The sequence below is a fragment of the Nipponia nippon genome, unplaced genomic scaffold (assembly GCF_047370975.1).
Source record: "Nipponia nippon isolate SJK-2023a ecotype South Korea unplaced genomic scaffold, ASM4737097v1 scaffold_6, whole genome shotgun sequence".
Lineage (NCBI taxonomy): Eukaryota > Metazoa > Chordata > Aves > Pelecaniformes > Threskiornithidae > Nipponia > Nipponia nippon.
Window position 1 is genome coordinate 2,627,488 of NW_028262380.1, and position 19,274 is coordinate 2,646,761.

The 19,274-nt window shown below is 42.0% G+C and overlaps 1 protein-coding gene across 1 annotated transcript in view; it reads right to left on the minus strand.

Moving 5' to 3' along the window:
- The window catches only part of ATRN (attractin), a 158,150-nt gene that overhangs the window by 22,807 nt on the left and 116,069 nt on the right, over window positions 1-19,274 (minus strand). Inside the window, exon 26 of the mRNA XM_087735760.1 lies at window positions 9,956-10,034. Within this exon, the coding sequence (XP_087591886.1) occupies window positions 9,956-10,034 (79 nt within the window). The remainder of the gene's footprint in view (window positions 1-9,955; window positions 10,035-19,274) is intronic.

Here is a 19,274-nt window from a genome sequence, read left to right on the forward strand (position 1 = left end):
AGAATGTCACTCTTACCCCCAAGGCATGCACTGTGCATGTTTAACCTGTGCACGTATATATCCTTCGATATTTGTTTGGTGTGTCAAAATTTTAATTAAAAGATTTTATTATGTTGTAAGGGAGAAATTGTGGTGTTTCCCTAGCCAAGATGTTGAGCACGTCATTAGAAATCATCAGCAGTTAACATCAAGATAGCCCAGAACCTGGCTCACCCTCACTCCTAATGACTGGCTTTCTGAGATTTAAAATAATGAGCCTCAATACTCTTTCAAGCAAACCTTTGGTTTCTAGATCACAAAATTAATAGGACAACCTGGGAATATTTTAAATCACTTAGGTCTGAAGAGGACCTTAAAGGCAAAACATTTTGACAGGCTTACAATAAAAACACATCAAAAAGCATGTACGGGAACACACCACTGGCCTTTAATATTGAAGTAACCGCAAACTGTGAGAACCTGCACAACTTTCATTTGCATTGATTTTCTTTTTTCTTTTCACTATCAGCAGAAAAACTCCTTCCAAAAAAAAAAAATCACAAGTTAAAGCCATCGCAGAATGGGAAATGTCGAAACAACACCCGAAGGTTTTGGTGCAACCAGAGACTACCAGAACCTGACAACAGAAAATACTCCACAGACGGTCTATGGTGGAAGAGAAAAACAGGAGGGAGGATGGGAGACCACCAAGGTTACTCATCTCAGAGCACCCAGAATAGAGGTACGGATCCAGGAGCAAACGGTGCAGAAATGCAGGGTTTCATACCAGTGAGCCTTTAAATTCATACATGTTGAGTAATGGATAATCCAAAATGAATAGTGTGTTACTGATGGGAAAAAAACCGCCAGAGGAATTCAGGAAAACCTTTTCATGCAGTAGCACAGGCTCTCACACAAAAGAAAAACAGCTCTTCAGGTTACCAGGTTAATTGACTAATATAACCTATGCTGTGTTTTCTGACAAGAAAAGCCCGAACATTTTATTCATGATAATAAAGCAGTCACTGGTCTCTGTATAACCACCCTGCTACCATCCGTCTCAGCAACTGCCCCCTGCAGAGTCTCTTTTATGAGCACAGGGCTACAGTACCTTTCGGGCTCGGGCTCTGATATTTTCAGCCATGAAAGGATGCCGGTTTTTCCAGAAGAAAGCCACACGTTTTGCATTTTATTTGCTCCTTATCAAGAACGGCTTTAAAAAAAAAATAGCTAAGCAAAACAGCTACCTAGAACTTGTAATGAACTCAAGATTTTACACGAGTATTTCATCTCAATTTTCAACAGAAATGAGAAGGAAAAAAAGTAGAAACTCAAGGAGGAAAAAGCCATGGGTGTGCTAAGCGAACAACGGGCACGGATGAGCTTTCATTTTAAGGCAGAGGAAAAGAGAAGCAAGCAGGGCCCCAGAGGAAAGGGAGCAAAGTTATTTCCAGCAGACAGGAGGTATTCAAGCAGGGTATCAGCAGGAATGTCTGGTACCATTACACCAGTCTGTGGTCGAAGGAGGTGAACTTTAAAAAGAGGAGCCAGAAAAGAGCAATAGTCTTCTCAACAGGTTTTATTTTCTCCAGGAAATTTGTAGATCTAATCCTTCAAGGTATTTCTGAAATTCAGATCTTTCTGGACTCACAGCTTGTTGTTTTTAGAAGGGGACATCCTCCGGAGATAATTTTTTGCTTTTAGAGGAACTTTTGCTGAAGGTATTTCAACAGAGTAAGCTACGTGTTCCTTTCCTTTGAGGAGACAAGTGCAATTAAAGGCCATCCTTTGAGGATTCATATTACAGCCTTCGAGGCTGCAAAGAATTTGGGCTGGTGCTGCCAAGCTAAGGCTATGATCAGCCTCCCGCTGAACGGGGTCACTACTGCCGTATTTCTGTACCACCATGGAAAAATCAAGCTCCACTCTTTTACAAACAAGCAAAATCACCAGCCGTGTTCCCCACGCTGTCCACAGCCAACTTGAAAAACCAGGATACTCCAAAATCACCTGTGTTTTGAACCACTGCCCTGTCTGTGTTGCAAAGATAACCTGGTCCAATGGGCCAAAACTCAGAGACCTCACGAACAACAGCGAGTCTAAAGAAAGTAACAGCTCCAGTGCCATGGTAAAAGAAGAAAGATAAAGAAGATAAGGCAACAAACTCATTTGTACTCTTGTTGCTTACGACATTTAGGAAAAAAAAAAAAAAGATTTTGGGGCAGAACAGAATATTTGGGATTTTCCTGTATGAAGCTGAAGCGTGGAGCTCTACCACGCAGAGCGTAAAGACGTTATTCTCCAACATGGATTCAGCAACTCCAGTTGCTGCTTGTCCCCCCCAGCCGAAGCTAAACAGAGGGAGATAAGGAAAGAGAACAAAGTTGTCTCCTTCTTCCTGACCAGTCTTTGAAACAGCATCAATTCTGCAAAGTTATTCAAAGTGTGTCGGTCCTCCTACGTGTTCCCTCCAAGGCTCTGCACGACGTATAGAACACACAATCCAAATAGCTAAAGGTCTGGCTGCATACACTGAGCGAAGGCTAACAAAATTCTTCCAGCAAGGCTTATTAGCTCTGACTTGGCCACTTGCTAACTGAAGTCACAGCGATTTTGCTGAGGTCAGAGAGCACTCCCGTCCTTCCAAAATGTACTGGGTAGAGCGGTTGTGCTGGTAGACAGGCAGTTAGAGCTTATTCCTGCACATCTTGGATTGCTGTAAGAGCTTCATTTGAATTCAGAAGGTGGCTTGTCCCATTTGTGCACAAATACATATTTTCGTATGCACATAAAATATCAACTACCTATTTCCAGGCACGACTAACTTAGAAAACCTTGTCTAGAGAACTTGTCCCAGAGCTCTCCTGTAATGACAAAACTGCAGCTCGCAGGCTCCTGACAGCCAACGTGGGAAGGGGATATCACCCTCCTGGGGTCTTTGGAGAAGGTGTCCTTCCCGGTGGCGGTGGCCACAGCAGCTAGGTGGAGCTGCACGTCTACGTGGCCAGCAGTGACAGGTGCTCAGGCATCACTGCGCATTACTTTGAAGTAACACATACATCCTGGGGTGGGAACCTTTGCTTTACGTTGTAGTTACTTGGCGACCTTGGGGGAAAGGGGAGAAGTCAATGGAATTACCTACTCCAAAATAAAAAGGGGCATCAGCAAAGAAACAAACATATAAGATACAAATATTCCACGAAGATGAGCCACATTGTCTCAGAAATAAGTGATTTAAAGCATTTAGCTACAATTACATTAACTACCATGTAAGTCAACAAACAAACAATTTTCCCTGACACTTCCATCATCACTGAAAATTAAGTTTTTAAGCCCCTAGAGCAGTGCACATATTGATGTTAGCTAATTAGTTTTGTAACTGACTTTGCAGGCTATGTTGAAAGAGAGAGGAGGAGAGAATTAATGTTCAAATGCTTCTCAACAGGCATTTCCACACTTCAAAACTATAACAAACCAGAAAGCAAAGCTGCTGGGAAGTTGCCTCATGCTGAATTGACAGAAGATATTTAATTCAGGGCTGATTAAGATAAGTTATTCATCATAATCATGCCCAGTAGGAGGGCACAGAAAACCTGACCTTTAATAAGAAGAATAAGATATCATTTCTTTTTAAAAGACCAGAAGTATATAGTCCAGGCAGAATAAAATATATACCAATACCAGATAATTACACAATAGCAGAGCGCACCTTTGATTGACTAGAGCTCTTCTAGCATAATTACACAACACTGCTTCTCTCCCTGATTTTTCCAAATAGCTAAATTAGATACCTGTAGCACTGATACCTATCATCAGAGAGAGACCTAGGAGTCTGAAATGACAACAGCTTCAATATACACACAGTTGTGGGTTTTTATAAACGAGGCTGAACCCTCCTAGAGCTAGACTTGATAGCCTAGCTCCATCATCGCCAATACTGCCAACGGTTCTTTTTTGGGATGTACTAAACCCAGCTTAATTCTCTAGCGGCAACACCACTAAAGACTACGTGAGAAGAGCTCGGTTGGATGCCAACACTGCGTATGTGATTGCCAACCTGATATGATGGTGTCCTGCGTGGACATATCAAAGCTACAAACGGTCAGCTCTAACTGGCCATCTGCAAGTTCAACCAGAGATGAGCTCAATTAGGCACAGAAGCGACAGCAGCATGTTCAAACAAAAACGGACCACCAATTTCCCTGTGAGCTGGAATCTCTTGTCAACATTAATATTTTGGGATGTTTTTCCTCTTCAGGGCATCTCTTATTTCTGCTATAATTTCCTTCAGTTGGTGACCAAAGCCACATAGATCACTGCAGAGAGCACGCAGCATTTGTATTTTGGAAAAAGCCTACAGGCGCTATGAGTTGGTTCCCATTCGCAGATTTTAAATTTAGGGGTAGTGGAAAAAGTTACGATTATTTGATCCGACCTCCTACATAGTACGAGCCACCTAAGTGCACCACGTGATTTCCACAAGCATGTGACTTGGATTGACCTAGAAAAGATCCTTCCAAAAGCGCTCAAATTCTGATCCCAGAGCCGTGTTTCTAAAAAAAAACCCAATTGTTGGCATTGCTACTCTCACCATTAAAAAGAGAAGAAAAACACAACAGCTTTTGTCTTTTTGACCCCCAGTTGCAGACACTGGGTGTTATGCCTTTGGCTGATCGTTTAGAAGACCCTCATCCCATCATGAATCTTCTATGATTCCTTTTCACAGACACTGACTCACACCATCAAATCTCAAAATGTTCTTCCTTGGATAAAATGAGTAATTTGCGATGCTTTAGTCTCTCGCTTATCTTCCAGATAACAGATTACTCTTGCAGTGTTGTTCTGTACCATCTGCAACACCCAAGACACTGCTGAGACCAGAGTGGACACAGTGCTCCAATAACCGGTTACACACAATACTAACACTATGCTCTGAGTTTATTACTCTACTTACAAATGCAGGAACCGGGAATTTACGTACAGTTATTAATTCACCACAGGCACTATCGTTTCAGTCTATTTTCCAGGGAACAAGTATTCTGGGAAGAAAAACCCAGCCTAACTGTTTATAAAAATACATACACAGGCTTACGTTTCACCCTGATGAGACAACCGAGTGTGCTGACCACATAATCTAGACCTCCATAGAAGTTACCTGCTTGCCATGATTTCTCACTCCTCCAATTTGTGTCTCCTCTACACCAACGACAAGTTAGTATTTTCTTCTCAGCTGACAGACGCCGAACAGCACTGTCAGTGCTATCGAACAAGAAGGTCCACATGCCAAATGACGGCTGGGAGCTTGGAGAATGCAGCAGCAAAGTTTGGCAGCAGCACATCTTATTTCTTAGGAGCCCTCCAAAGCACCTGTGACTGCCAAAACTTAGGGACACTTGTGGGCTGACCTTTTAATGTTCTTACATAGGGCCAATACCAGGTCCTTCCAAGACACCACTGGGAACTCTAGGCAGCGATGAAGATCCTGATTGACAATTACAGTTTGAAAATATTCCAATCCTGAATCCTTTTCTTTGGCAAAGGAAACCCTAAATCACAGTCTAAGAGGGAAGATAGAAGAGATGAACGAAATACTAACAGGTGAGAGCAGGAAGGGGAAGAAAAGGAAGGCAGGGCAATAAATAATACACAGCACACATCCCTTGGAAAGTCATTGCTGTAAAAATGAATACAGAAAACTGCCTGCCTAAATGGTATTCGGTGTTCACGGATGTTACAGTGGAGGATGCCAGTGAAAAAAGAAGTGCTGCTACCTTTTGAATACACCTGGGAGGGAGGAAGGTTTCAGCAATGAGGTCAGGAAGGAGAAGGATAATCCCTGCAGTAAATCAATACACAAAACCCATCCTGAATAAGCTGGGCAGTGTACAGAGTAAAAACGTTCAGTCCTGGATAGCCTTGGCAAGAAAGGAGGTGAAATGTAGACAATTTTATGTATGTTAAGGGTGCAAGTGAGCTCTAGACACCCAAATTTAGTTACCTCCGTACGTGTTTGGTGCTGATGCTCCCAGCACATCCCAGTAGGGCACGGAGAGCGATCTGGCTGACCCGCACGCAGACAGGTACACTGGGTCGGCCAGACCACTATCCACGCTCCATTTGCTGGAAATGTTAAGAGGAGCTATTTCTTGCTCAAAGTGGAGGAGAAGCAGCAGACTGAGGGTGAAGAGAATTGGATTTGGATGCTAAAATAAAACAATAGGACAGAAAATTCACGACAGCAGATGGGCATATTAAATTTCTAATGCTGCTCTCGTATTTTGTGCATTATTCTCTATTACCACCTTGCTACATTTAACGGGTCATTTTCTAGAGACAAGATAGAAAGGTTTCCTATCCCTATTTGCTAATGTCATTCACCTCATCCTAAGCCTCCTATAAAAGCTGCCTTTTTATTTCCATTTTCCCTCTTTGAGATGTCTGAAGATACTTAAACTTGGTGCTCACTGGAGAGGGAATAAACACACAATTTACAATCCCATCTCCTCCATGCCTGATATGACACAAATTGTTCCCATTTTCACTTCAGGTCAAGTTTTATACTCTGCAAGGCCTGAACTTTTGCTCAGTGCTCCAAACTCATTTTCCTACAACTATACATTGGATACGTCGTGTTTGCACACCCAAAAGGCCCTTTAGCCTTAAGGCTGAGGAACATCAGCACTGACACGTGCAAGCAGCTGGTCAAAGAGGATTAGCTGCAGAAAGGAAAAAGAAAGAAGTCAAGGCAATCTTATATATTTTACAAGATCCTGATGTAGATTCTCGATTTGTAGTACACTGCTTTCTCAGGAAGGATTAATGCAAATTTAGTTTCAACCAAATGATGATGCTCTGTTCCATTAACCTCATACGCCAAGCACAGCTGTACAACTTCTCCCAGCACATTTTCCAAGCAGTACTGCCTGAATAATTTTGACTACTAGACCTTTCAACACACTCCCTTTTCTGTCCTATACATATCTCAGATGAAGCTTCAGCTATCTACTTTTCATTCCGCGCTGCGATAAGAAGTTAGGCGCTTGCAATGCTTATACTGGAAGCAGAAGTGATTGATAGCTGGGAATTACCTGCAGATTGCATTATATCTTTCTTACTTTTGGGTTAAGATTAGAGAACACGTGCAGAATTACTACGGCACAACCCATGGGAGACAGGCGACTGTAACACGACTTGCTTCTAAAAATATAGCTCAAACCAGAGAAATATCTTCCTCCAGGGCTGCAGCATATATTAACTTAAAGTTTACAATATGCTGTCTGAATCGGGTGTCCTGCCACTGCTGCTTAATCACCTTTCCCTTCACCCTGCCTCCAAATTGTAACATGGTGGGAGGAAGTGGAGGAGGTGGTCTCCATCAACTGTGTCAGCAGTTTATAGAGGAAAAAATAAGTGATAAAACAAAATCTGTTTTTCCCAGTCCAGCCTGCAAACTCTGTAACCCAAGACTCCTGTAAGGGTAATGGAGAAAACTAAAGAGAGCATCCACCTCCAAAGGAAAGAAGAATGGCAAATCTAAAAATCACACGCTTCAGAAACATCCTCAGAACGGAGGGGTAAACTTGTGTACACTTAAAACTTGCAGTGTAGCAAATGGCTATTGAGCATTATTTTAACTGCTCATGTTTAAAGAGAGCCTTGCTAGGATTTATTGAGAGTCCGTATAAAAAAGACCCTGCAAACTATGAAATCATCTTAGATAATATCAAAAAGTCAAAGAATTTTTGGGCAGACTTTTGTTTCTGGAGACAGTCTTCATTAATATGTCTAATAACAGCACGGCAAAGATTTAAAACAGTTTCCTCAAGTTTTACAAGTTTTTCTAACAAAAGAGGAATGGAATAGCAGAGATCTGTGAACTACAAGATAGAGTCACTGGATGCGAAGGAGCAGCAAGACAAATAACAGCAAAAGACAGGAATCTGCCAGGAAAAGAACGCACCGATGAACTGCCCGTCAAATAGCCACACATGTAAACTGAATTTAAGACTAAAACATGCCAATATATTGCTAGTACTCCAGCTTTTTTCCTTAAAACATGCATCAGTCTGAAAGTACCTTAATTTATAGAGGTTTTTTTCATTTAGGCCACTGCTAAAATATTTTAACTGAGCTCCAAAGCACAGTGTTTACTTCTCAGTCTATATTCCTTATACATTCCTAGATAACATTTAACCTCAGGAGCCAACAGGGAACGTTATGCTGACTCCAGCTTAGTTTCTTGCCAAGAAAGCGAGAAGGAAAAAACCAGCCGCCCTAGTCAAAATTTATCTACCTTCTGAGAATACAGAAAACCTCAAAGACGAATTATTTCAAAGATTAAGGGTTATCTGTTTGAAAACCACTGATTATATTATGCATTGGAGCTCACTAGTAAGAGCAAAAACATCTGAAAGAGAAAGAGGAAGGAGAGGAAGAGAGTTATCAGACATCATCCTGCTTTATTCTAAGAAAGGAGATCCTCAGATGGAATAAATTTATACAGTTCCCACTACTGCACTGGAAAGTACGACCAGATGCAGATTTTTGAAGACAGGCAAGAAACGGGCACTTGCACAGAATTTCAGCACTGTAAAAATTAATCCTCAGAATACTCTTGATCAACTACTAAGTACGAATAAAACACCCTTGGATAGAACAGTTACACGGCTGCGTGCCTGCAGCTGCCAAGAGCTTCATCCCAGCAGGACAGCTGGGAGGAAAATCTATGGGAATGGGCAGATTTCACCCTAACATCCAAAAGCAGGGGAGAAACACCCCACACTCCTTAGGGAAAGATACCTGCTCTTGGGTGACCATGTATAGACAACTCACATATAGAAAGAGCACATGGACTCTCTTGAATAAAGTCTGCCTTCTCTCATTTTGCATACAAGAAAACAGATTGCACAAGACAAAGCTCCTAAAAATCATCCCAGGCGCAGCCCAGCATAACCTCTGCTCTATCTGTACATTACACAGGGCTCTGGCTTCCACGGTTTTAGCGCTTACCACAGCAAGAAAACCCCAGGAACCCGTGGTCGTCTGCCTCACAGCACACAGGACTTCCGTCTCTACACAGCTTTACTATACTTTTCTGCATTTATACTTAAAAATTAGAAATAAGGACACATTCTTTATGTTACTGAGTGACAACATATTGGCCATCCTATCTCGGTCATCCTGTGTGCTTAGGGTGCAACATGAAATTAGCTTCAATTGAGAAGTAGGAAAAAATAGTGGTGGGGAAAAAAAAAATAAAATCACCAAATGCATCAGGGATAAACAAGGAGGAATCATATTTTGGGGGGTGTAAAGTACACAATTTTTTTTACATGCTCCAAACAAGAAAAAGTTGTGAAGCTGGTACGGCTCGTGGCTAGATGAGGAGGAGAAAGCTGGTACTAAAAGTTGCCTTTCTAAGTAGTACACTACAGCTTTCCAAATCGTGGGTGTCTTCTCCCACTTTTCTCTTATGCTACTATGTTCCAGGGAATTAAAAAAAAAAAAAAAAAACCACAAAACAAACCAACAAAAAACACAACCCCAAAACACTGAGATAAGCTTTTAATTTGAAAATGGGGATTAGCCTTTTTTTTTAACAGATTAAAGTGGGAACTAATGTGGTTCAGAGCTTCCGCGCAGAAACTTCCTCTTTCAAAACGGATGTAAAAAATCTCCTAATTTGCAGTGGGTTTGTATTTACGCTGTCTAGAACCCGAGTTCTGGGAACGCAGGACACTCGCCGCTGGTTTTTTGTGCTTCACAGAAACTGCGGCATCAGGATACTAAAATAGCATCATTTGTCACTGAAACTGTAATCGGAAGTACATCACTGTAAATCCCCAAACAAGCATTTATAGATTAGTGGAGCTTATCCTTAACTGAAGGTTAATGCTATGCATATGTGAATAAATACAAGAGAGAACAACTATAAAAAAGTCATTTAAGAGACAGCATTCAATTTTGTCATTTCAACCTCTCTTCGTCGCGATGCCCAGCAACTTTGTTTAATCTTCCAAACCACAGCTGCCACCAGGAGCAAAGACAGGAAACAACTGCAAAGGAAAGAAAATAAAAATATCTCATTGTCCTTGTTCATAACATAACGGCAGCTGAAAAACTCTAGCAAGTCCAAAAAACTAGCCTAAAAGTTCGTAAAATACTTCGAGGTACTTTGATGAAAGATAATACAGCAGCGCAAAATGTTTTGCACAGTTCAGTGCTCATGACACCCGGTGAGGAATGATGAACATCTATTTTCAGAGAAAACTGTTGTTCCCAAGTTACCTATTTGACCTCCTTATAGGACATCCACCAATTTTCACCAGGAAATCAGACCAGCAAGGCCAAAAGATTTAATCAAAGTGGAAAAGCCAGCATTGACTATCTTTGGCGATATTTAAAGTGAGAGGATAACCCAAATAAGAAAAGCCTTGAAGGAAGCAGAGAAAATTGATTCCCCCCACCCCCAAAATCCAAAAATAAGATAAAGTGTATAGTAGTTGAATTCTTTTTAACTGGCTGTTGCAGAACTATAGGCATTTCTTGATTTCCCCAAATCTATATTGCTTTTCTTAAATCTAAAGAGGAGAACAGGATGAATACATTTATCAACTTCTAGGGAAAACGCAAAGAAGCAGATATAACAAAAAGCCATTATAATGAGAATAATAAAAGCCAACTTTATTGACAGTTATGATCTTATCACACTGAATACTTAATGAGCAACTTCAAGGCACACAAGCTTTCCAAGATTAAAATTTTCCCTTTTGTATACCCGAACCCCAGCAAATGCCTCTCTTCTCAAGTACCACACTGGTAGGGAAGAGAAAATGTCTCCAAACCTCCTTCCCCACACTCTAGCGTATATTTACAGAGAGTGCTTAAAGGAAGATTAACCAGAATAGATGACTTATTTCCTAAAGTGCACTATTTATGCCCACCGCTGTGCTCTGTATGATTGAACAGGGTTTTCTGCTGAGGGAGGAACCGGCGTGCCCCTCTCCCTGCCTCTGGGCACGGCTCGGTTCTCATCATTCCGGGGCTCCCACTGGAGACCCACAGCCACGTAGGAAAGACTACGGTGGGAGAAAGACCGTGACTGCTCAATACTCCCTGCCTTCAAAACCAAACTCAGCTCTGCTTCCAAAAACCAATCCTCTTTGCAGATCCCCAAACCTCCCATCTCCCAACAACGCTGTGGGTTCCACTGTGCTCTCCCACCCTACTCATACAAATGTCCATGACCCCGATGGCTTCTTCTACTTGGATGTGAAGCCGCTGTTGCACTGCTGACCAAAAAAACATAGTTTAGGATGACGGATGGTATCTTATCCCATCAGTTCCCTGTGGTCCCCTCTCTTCATAAATGCCGTGCCGTTTGCCTGCGAGGGACTGCGCATTTTGTCCTTCAAGCACTACTTCAGCAACTGGGAGGCCTACTCTACAACGGCAAATTCTTTAGCAGAGACTAGGGCAAAGAGTTGGCAATATTTATCATTAAAAAAGGACAGACAGCAGGAACCATTCCCTGAGATGCAGAAGGAGGAGGGCCCGTTCCTGATTACATATTGCTCTCCATAGCCTATACATTATGAAAACTGTATGCGATCGGGCACCGAACACTCGAGGGGCAGCCAGGAGGCAACATAATTATATTTTTCAGGCTTAGATATGCACAGGAGTATGTTTTACTGTCTGTAGTATATGATACTAAAAAATTAGCACTTGTGTGACCTCAGCATTAAAACGTCTGCACGGCTTTTAAAGACTCCTACGGTGCCTATTTCTTTATAAATTTAAGCAGGATCATGGAGAGATTTGTTTGGCCCTTTTTATTTTAAGAGGTATGTATTCCAATCACTTCCCCCGCATTTTCTCTAAATATTAAAATCCAGCATTATTTCAGTGTAAAAGCCTGGCCATTTTTCTGCGAATGCAAACAATTTAGACAAGCACTTTTAATGGCTATTTTATTTTCCTTTTTGAGAGGTACTGGATTACTACTGACTTTTGCAGTAAAAAACAATGTACCCCCATTAACTAGTAAAGTGTATTCATTAAATCTTTAATTGCTATTTTGGTAAAGAAGCTAACATGCATTATTGATGACTGAGGATTTCATACCTTCAGCTTTCCCGAAGCTCCCTGCCATGGTATTAAGCGCCGCAGCAGACTATCCGTACCACCTGGAAACAGTATTTATCTCCCAGACCAGGTCACGTTTGGACTAGATGGATTTTCACTTTTGCCACACTTGAACAGGCACAAGTGAATGATGGACTAGCAAAATTTTTGAGTGCCGGCATTTGTCTTGGGACTCCTGTTAGCTCCCCACGGCATGAATGCCACCACGCTTACTCAAGGGCTTTGGTAAGCTTTTTTTCTTCTTTTAAGCTCCCTTTTCCTCAAAGAAACCTCAAGTCTTTCTAAAGTGCAATGTTTGGTTTACCTCTGAGGCCCAAAGAGGGCAGTGCTCCCTGAAGAGTGAAAATCCAAAATGTACCCAAGCAAAACCAGCACAGCTAAGATCATGAGCTAAATCTTTGGTCTGCTTTGTTTTCAGTAGCATTTTGACATCAACGTACAAATGGAAGGTGGAAATAAAACAAAATTTTCAAGGCAGCAGGGAAAAACTGTTCCTGGCTCCACATCTAATTTGACCACGAAAACAACAACATTCAAAACATCTGCAGGAGTCCCCAGGACAGGCTGCCAAAGCTCAACGCCTGCCAGGCGATCACGTCGTGACTCCAGTGAGAAGTTTCATCTCAGGATAAAGCATTTCAGACGCAGCTTACGGGCAACAGCTACTGCCATGGCTTATCCGAGTCTACCTCCTCCACACCCCTTTCTCTGAGGAAAGGAGATGGAAGTCCAAAGGGCAGAGGGAAAAGGCCAGATGCTTCATCGTTCTCCAGCACCTCTGTGTTATAAAGACACATTTCAGAGAGATTTTCCTTTAGGAGGAGTTTCTCGAGAGGTCAAGCATGCAGATGAAGCTGCTTTGTGCTGTGCACAACCAACAAAATGAATGAGATCTCCACCATTCTGTAGGTGACCCTTACAAGACGTATGTGCTCCCATTCCCATGCACCTATCAAACAGCGCCAGGAACATACACAGCGAACTGAAGAGACACATCAAAACACGCTGAACTCCTATGAGGGTGGCTGCTTCTTCGGAAAAATGTGACCTCAGCGAGTTGTAAACGTCAGATATGGACTTATTTTTGGTTGATTTGAACATGGCGTCTCCCTACATACTCATTTACTCCTTTGGAGAAGAATAAAAGCATCACCTTATATCAAATCCCCTTTCCGAAATGCAACATTGCACAAGATTGTACGTGCCAGAGTCTTTCACAGGTTTCTCTTTCCTGCCTCGCTTCTGGCACCACAGCCAAGACTTTCTGAAGAAGGCATAGAGAGGAATTAACAATTAAAGACTAATAAAATCTCTTTCTAAAACGCTCACCACAGTACCCTGTATTTCAAAGGAACAGCACCATCCATCTTTGTACCGTCACAAGGAGGCAGCAAACACCCACAAAAGCTATAAAGCCGCTAAGGAAATCTATTTTCCCCCTTGCACTACCTCCCCTTGGCAGCACTTGGGGAGGAATAAAAGGCAGCGCCTGCTTGCTGGGCTGCAGTCCATCACTTGCTGGAAGAGCCCCGGGGATACAGCTAAGTCAGGATTTATCTGCTGGGTTTACTCAGCCTAAACCATCCAGAAATAAGTTAAAAAGACCTGTCTTCATGTCAGTAGCTTTAAAGAAGCTTTTTTTTCCCCATACTTTCTCTTGGAAAGGAACTGTGTAAATATGGAAGCAGCGGAAAGAAACAGCTGTGTGGAGCAAAAGCTGTGTTGGAAAATGATTTGCAGTGAAAGTCCACGGTTGGCAGAGCCCTAGTCAAACGTCGTGCTCTGCCCCGCTTTCTCCTGAACAGCCTCAGCACTCGCTCTGCCAGCTACGAATATCCACCCATTTCCAAATGGCTTTAAAAATAAACCTTCGCTGCAGGACTTGCTTTACCTTCTCCTTCTGTTTCTTTCTCCTCCAAAACTAATAGCCTACCCAAAGCCGCCTTCGTCCCCGAAATCCACTGTTCATTCAAGTCTTCTCTCTACACCTCCTCTCATCTCAAACAACACTTTTCTATTGCTTCTCCTCATCCGTCTCTCTGCAAAGAAGGGAAAGGGGACAGAAATGTTCTTGGGCTCGTAACATCCCAGCATGGTTTGTACGGAGTCCTGCAAATGTCACGTACAGGCGAAGGAGCACATCCAATAGCTGTACCTGAACTATCAGCTGTTGGATTTCTGTTTTCCTGAGGCCAGTAATGAGTCCAGTTTGAGAGCAGTTCCATTTTTCCAATAGAAAAAGAGGAAACCAGCAAACTCAGGTGTGAAACCAGACTGGAAGGAAAAAGAGCCATCTAGAGACATCTAACACCCTTGGAGAGTTTTTCATCCCATGGGAATTTGAACATGACTCCTCATTTGGGTCAGGTTCTACCGAATACGTCTTTCATTGGCCTATACAAGTTATAAAAGTTTATGCTTATGCAGCATAAATTTGCAATACAAGGAGAAGTTACAATTACATTTTATGGACAATACTCTATTTGATAAATAGCTCAATTAAGTAATTCTTAATTATTTATTAGATTATTTAAGCACAGTAAATGAGCTACATGGTTATAAGTAATCTCCTCTCAGTTGGCCTCAACACATGCATTAATCATTTGTTGATAAGCCTTCAGCGCTCAGTATACGACAGGGTGTTCCCACCCTGACACAAAAATCTGAACTTAAAACGTCCTGTCTGGTTTTATTCTGTACTCTAAGCTCCTTTTCATAGCAGACAGGATATTCTCTCCGCTCCAGGTATCCTTAAAGCTCTTCAAACAAGTCCACTTTCATTTTTAAATGGCTGGAAAATTTCCTCAGCACTTTGGTACAATGCATTCTCATGAGGAGAGAAGAAAATCCATCTGGCGTATTAGGGCCCAATTATTAAACTCTCCTACAATGTTTATCAACATCAGAATTGCTAGTAAAAAATGGCAGTTTTAAATGCCAAAATATACAGCAGCTTCAATACTAATATGCTTTAACATATATAGGTCACTTAATAATTTCAGAAAGCACTGCAATGATTACTAGAAACACATCCCAAATTATTTTGATGAATTGGAAGCTATTTAAGTGCTATTTAAAAGTAAATTTTAGTATGCTGGAGAGTTATGGGACACATTTTTAAGTACTCGATGCATTAAACCTCGAAATAATTGGAACAAGTACATAACGCAGAAGGAGTGCACATGGTTTGCACAGTTGGCCTTTGCCAAACAGCTATCTGCAGCCAACAGCACACCAACAGATCTGATCTACAGATTAATGACCTTATCTTTCCACTGAAGACGGCACCAAGGTTTAACAAGCCACAACCCACCTTATTTGTGGCAGGTGATACTATTTTTCATTTGTGGCCGTTTTAAAAATCTACTTATTTGCTAGCACAACCAATCTGATGCCCTGTAAAATCGTGGCTGCTTCCATAAGCACAGGATCAGTCTAACTAAAGGTTTGAGGTCTTTGGGGAAAGCAGGTATTAATATATTTGTCTGGGTTTTGGTTTGTTTGGTTTGGGTTTTTTTATTTGTTTTTGTTTTGCTTTTTAGGGTTCAGATTTGCAAGTCTTTTATGCTACCGCAAAGGGCATAACATTAAATAAAGGGAAAAAGTCATCTTGCACATCTAGAAGATAGAGCTTTAAGTAAACACACCAAAAAACACGGGACACATCATGAAACTGGAATGGAAATCAGTGTTATTTTGACCTGTGTTTTGAAGGTTTTTCCTTCATACTATTTTCAGGCATGAGAACAAGCTACTCCAAGGGCCGGGATGTCTCAGCAGGCTGTAGCTACGAGTGGGGCTGTGGACCAAGCATGGCGTTGGCCCTGTAGACTCCTTCCATTCTCAGTTCTCCTCTTCTGTAGTCTCTGCGCTAACCTGGTCATCTTGTCAACTCAACTCATGAGAAATACCCAAATGAATTACAGTCAGTGGCCCGTGGAGAGCTATGTGGCTCACCCTAAAGTGGACACCTATGTCTGGTAACTGAACTGCTCCTTGGTGTCCATCACCTGCACTGACTAAAAGATGAGCTTTGACACAACACAGACAGAAAACTAAATTAAGGTGTCAAAGCTATAAACTAAATCCCACTCAATAAAGGTTTAAAACCCCAAAGTGCTTATATCACACCCCAAGCTACTACATTGTCACAGGAGACTTTAGAGGCCAAAACCATACACGGGCACTGACAATGATGGGACTAATTAATGGAGGAGAGACCAAATGGCCTCACTGCTCTGGTCCACATGTGACAATTGTGGAGGACAAAGTAAAGAGTGATGAGGACAACATGGAAAGAAGGAAGTCATGGATGCTGAACTGCTTATTTCTAACAAGATGAAGAAGTTTATGTAAAGATATTCCCAAGCTCTTCCTTTTCCTTGGGGGGGGGGGGGGGGGGGAAGTGATTCAGACTGTATTTTAGGCACATATTTAGCAATGCCATTTCTGCTGCAGTAAGAAATTATTTAATAAGCAAAAAGAGTAAATAAAATATCTGCAACACAACTCCAGATTTGAATTATTGCAACAGGGCATTCCCACTTATTGAAAACACTGGGCAAAGTCTACAGCCAGGAAAAGCAATATACAGCACATTAAACCATCTGCCTGACTGTTGTACAGAGACAAATACCGCTCCCTCTGAAGTTTTTCTGAGGAACAAGTCTAATTATTTGCACCAAAGTAAAATTAGGCTATTTGATATTCAGACCTTAGGCAGAGGCACAGGAGGTTTCATGTACCACCACGAAAACACAAAACTTTCAACTTCTGTTGCATTTGTGAAGTACACCCATTTCTCTAATAATCATTGTAAGACTATGATGGGACTAGAGAGTCAACGTTGAACACCCCTAGAAAGTTGTTTCAAGGGCAGATATAAAAGATGAGACACAGAGCAGCCAAGAAATGGGGTGAACTGTGCACATGAGGACACAGAACAGAAGTGCAGTAGAAGACATCAGAGTCTGTGGTAAATCAATGTAACAAAGCTCAGGATGAGATCACAACAGAATCAGAATAGTTTGGGTTGGAAGGGACCTTTAAAGGTCATTTCATCCAACCCCCCTGCAATGAGCAGGGACATCTTCAACCAGACCAGGTTGCTCAGAGCCCCGTCCAACCTGACCTTGAATGTTTCCAGGGATGGGGCATCTACCACCTCTCTGGGCAACCTGGGCCAGGGTTTCACCACCCTCACTGTAAAAACTTTCTTCCTTATATCTAGTCTGAATCTCCCCTCTTTTAGTTGAAAACCATTCCCCCTTGTCCTATCGCAACAGGCCCTGCTAAAAAGTCTGTCCCTATCTTTCTTACAAGCCCCCTTTAAGTACTGAAAGGCCACAATAAAGTCTCCTCAGAGCCTTCTCTTCTCCAGGCTGAAGATGATTATATTTAACAAAACCTGAGAGAAAAATCAATTATACCCATTCACACTCTCACACCCACAAATGCCAAATGTAATGGCCAGCTGGTCTGGCCAACATGTCCCACAGACAGGACAAGGGATGCTGGCTGCCACGTCCTCACCACATCTCCTGGCTTCTTTCCTGGAGACAGCAAACCTGGTTTATAGGGTTTATAGGTCTTTTATACCCTGTAGGGCTCAACAGCTTCTTTGGCAGAACCCTCTGGCTTCAGTTTTGTTCACTTCACACTTCTGATCTTTTAGGCAAATCTGTTGGTCAACACCTCCACCTCCTCATTTTGAGTTTCTAAGGGATGCTACACTAGGAAAAGGAATGGCAGCGGCGACGCGCTGTCACCTTGCTCCCACCCTCCTAGTTTTGGAGCAAGAGGTCTCCTCGTGACAAGCTGCAGGGTTCCCAGCATGACCCTCGGCTACTTTACTGCCAACTATGTCACCAGTTAGAATACAAGCCATGCTTTCAACTCTTGTTCTGCTGTTTCTTCTGGTGCTTACACATCCTTATTTCATTCACACCGTTCTTAATACTCCTCTTAGAAATCTCTACAGAACTGGACAATAAAGCAGAGAACCACAGAAGAAATACAGATGCATTTTTTTTTTTTAAGTAAGAGGAAGAAAAAGGATCATTGGTGAGCAATATGAGTTTAGAAGGCCAAATATTCAAAATAATAAGTATTTTCACATCTTCTATATGCAAAAATACCCTGGTGAGAAATATATGTTACAGATAGGTGTGGTGGCATACACAGATTTTTTGGAAGACAAGGAAGCATGGATACTAATAAAAAGGTTTACTAGAGACTGTCAAAATAGCTCAAACTAGCCGCTGAAAGACAACAGCAAGATTTGTAAATTAAAGAGCTATGTTATGAAAAGCAGAGGAGGAAACGGAAAAAACACAGTTTGCTTGCAATTCATTTAGCTTTGCAAAGGTTAACAACGGTTAGAATCTCATTTCTCCTGCGGCTCCAATTATAATGCAATATTAAAGGCCCCGTAACTTTACCGTTCTACCCAACCTTTATCCACTGACATTTTCTTGGCTTAAAATAAAACATTAACAAATAGAATAATGGTAACACACAGCCAGACAGCTGACTTTGTGCTGAACATTGACTCTAGAAGGAGCTCCAAGAGTCTAACAGCACCTCTAAATGTGAGGCACAGCCCCTCTCACCCAAAGTAGACCAGCTCTTAAATGAAATGGAAATCAAACCCAGCAGTCACATTTTGTCCTGTTCCACAGTGTCTGATGTTGTTTAAATGCACGGCCGGGTTCCTGGCCTCTCTGTAGCTTTGTGTGCCTCACAGAGGATCAGTCCAGCCAGGGCCTGTGATACTCCATAAATGAAGCAGCACTGGAGTTTGGCAATCCAGCTTGCACTCCAGTGCCCGTTGGAGGGACTTACGTGACCTAAATCATCACAAACGTCAGCAATGAAACTAAGAGTCTAAACTCTCTGCTTCCCTGTATGGTCCCCCATGCAGCTCAAGGCACAGCTGTTTCGTCCAGTAGCACGGCAGAAGAGCGTGTTTAGGATGAGGTTACAACAAAGTGGAAAGAGTAACTTCTAGAAGATGGCGATGTGCTACATCACCACCAGCGCAGAAAATTTTCCAAAATTTCCCACAGAAAGGCAAAATGAAGCAAGACCCTTGAATCTGATAAGAGAAAGTCATTGTAAACAACCATTTTCCAGAACAAAGTCTCTTT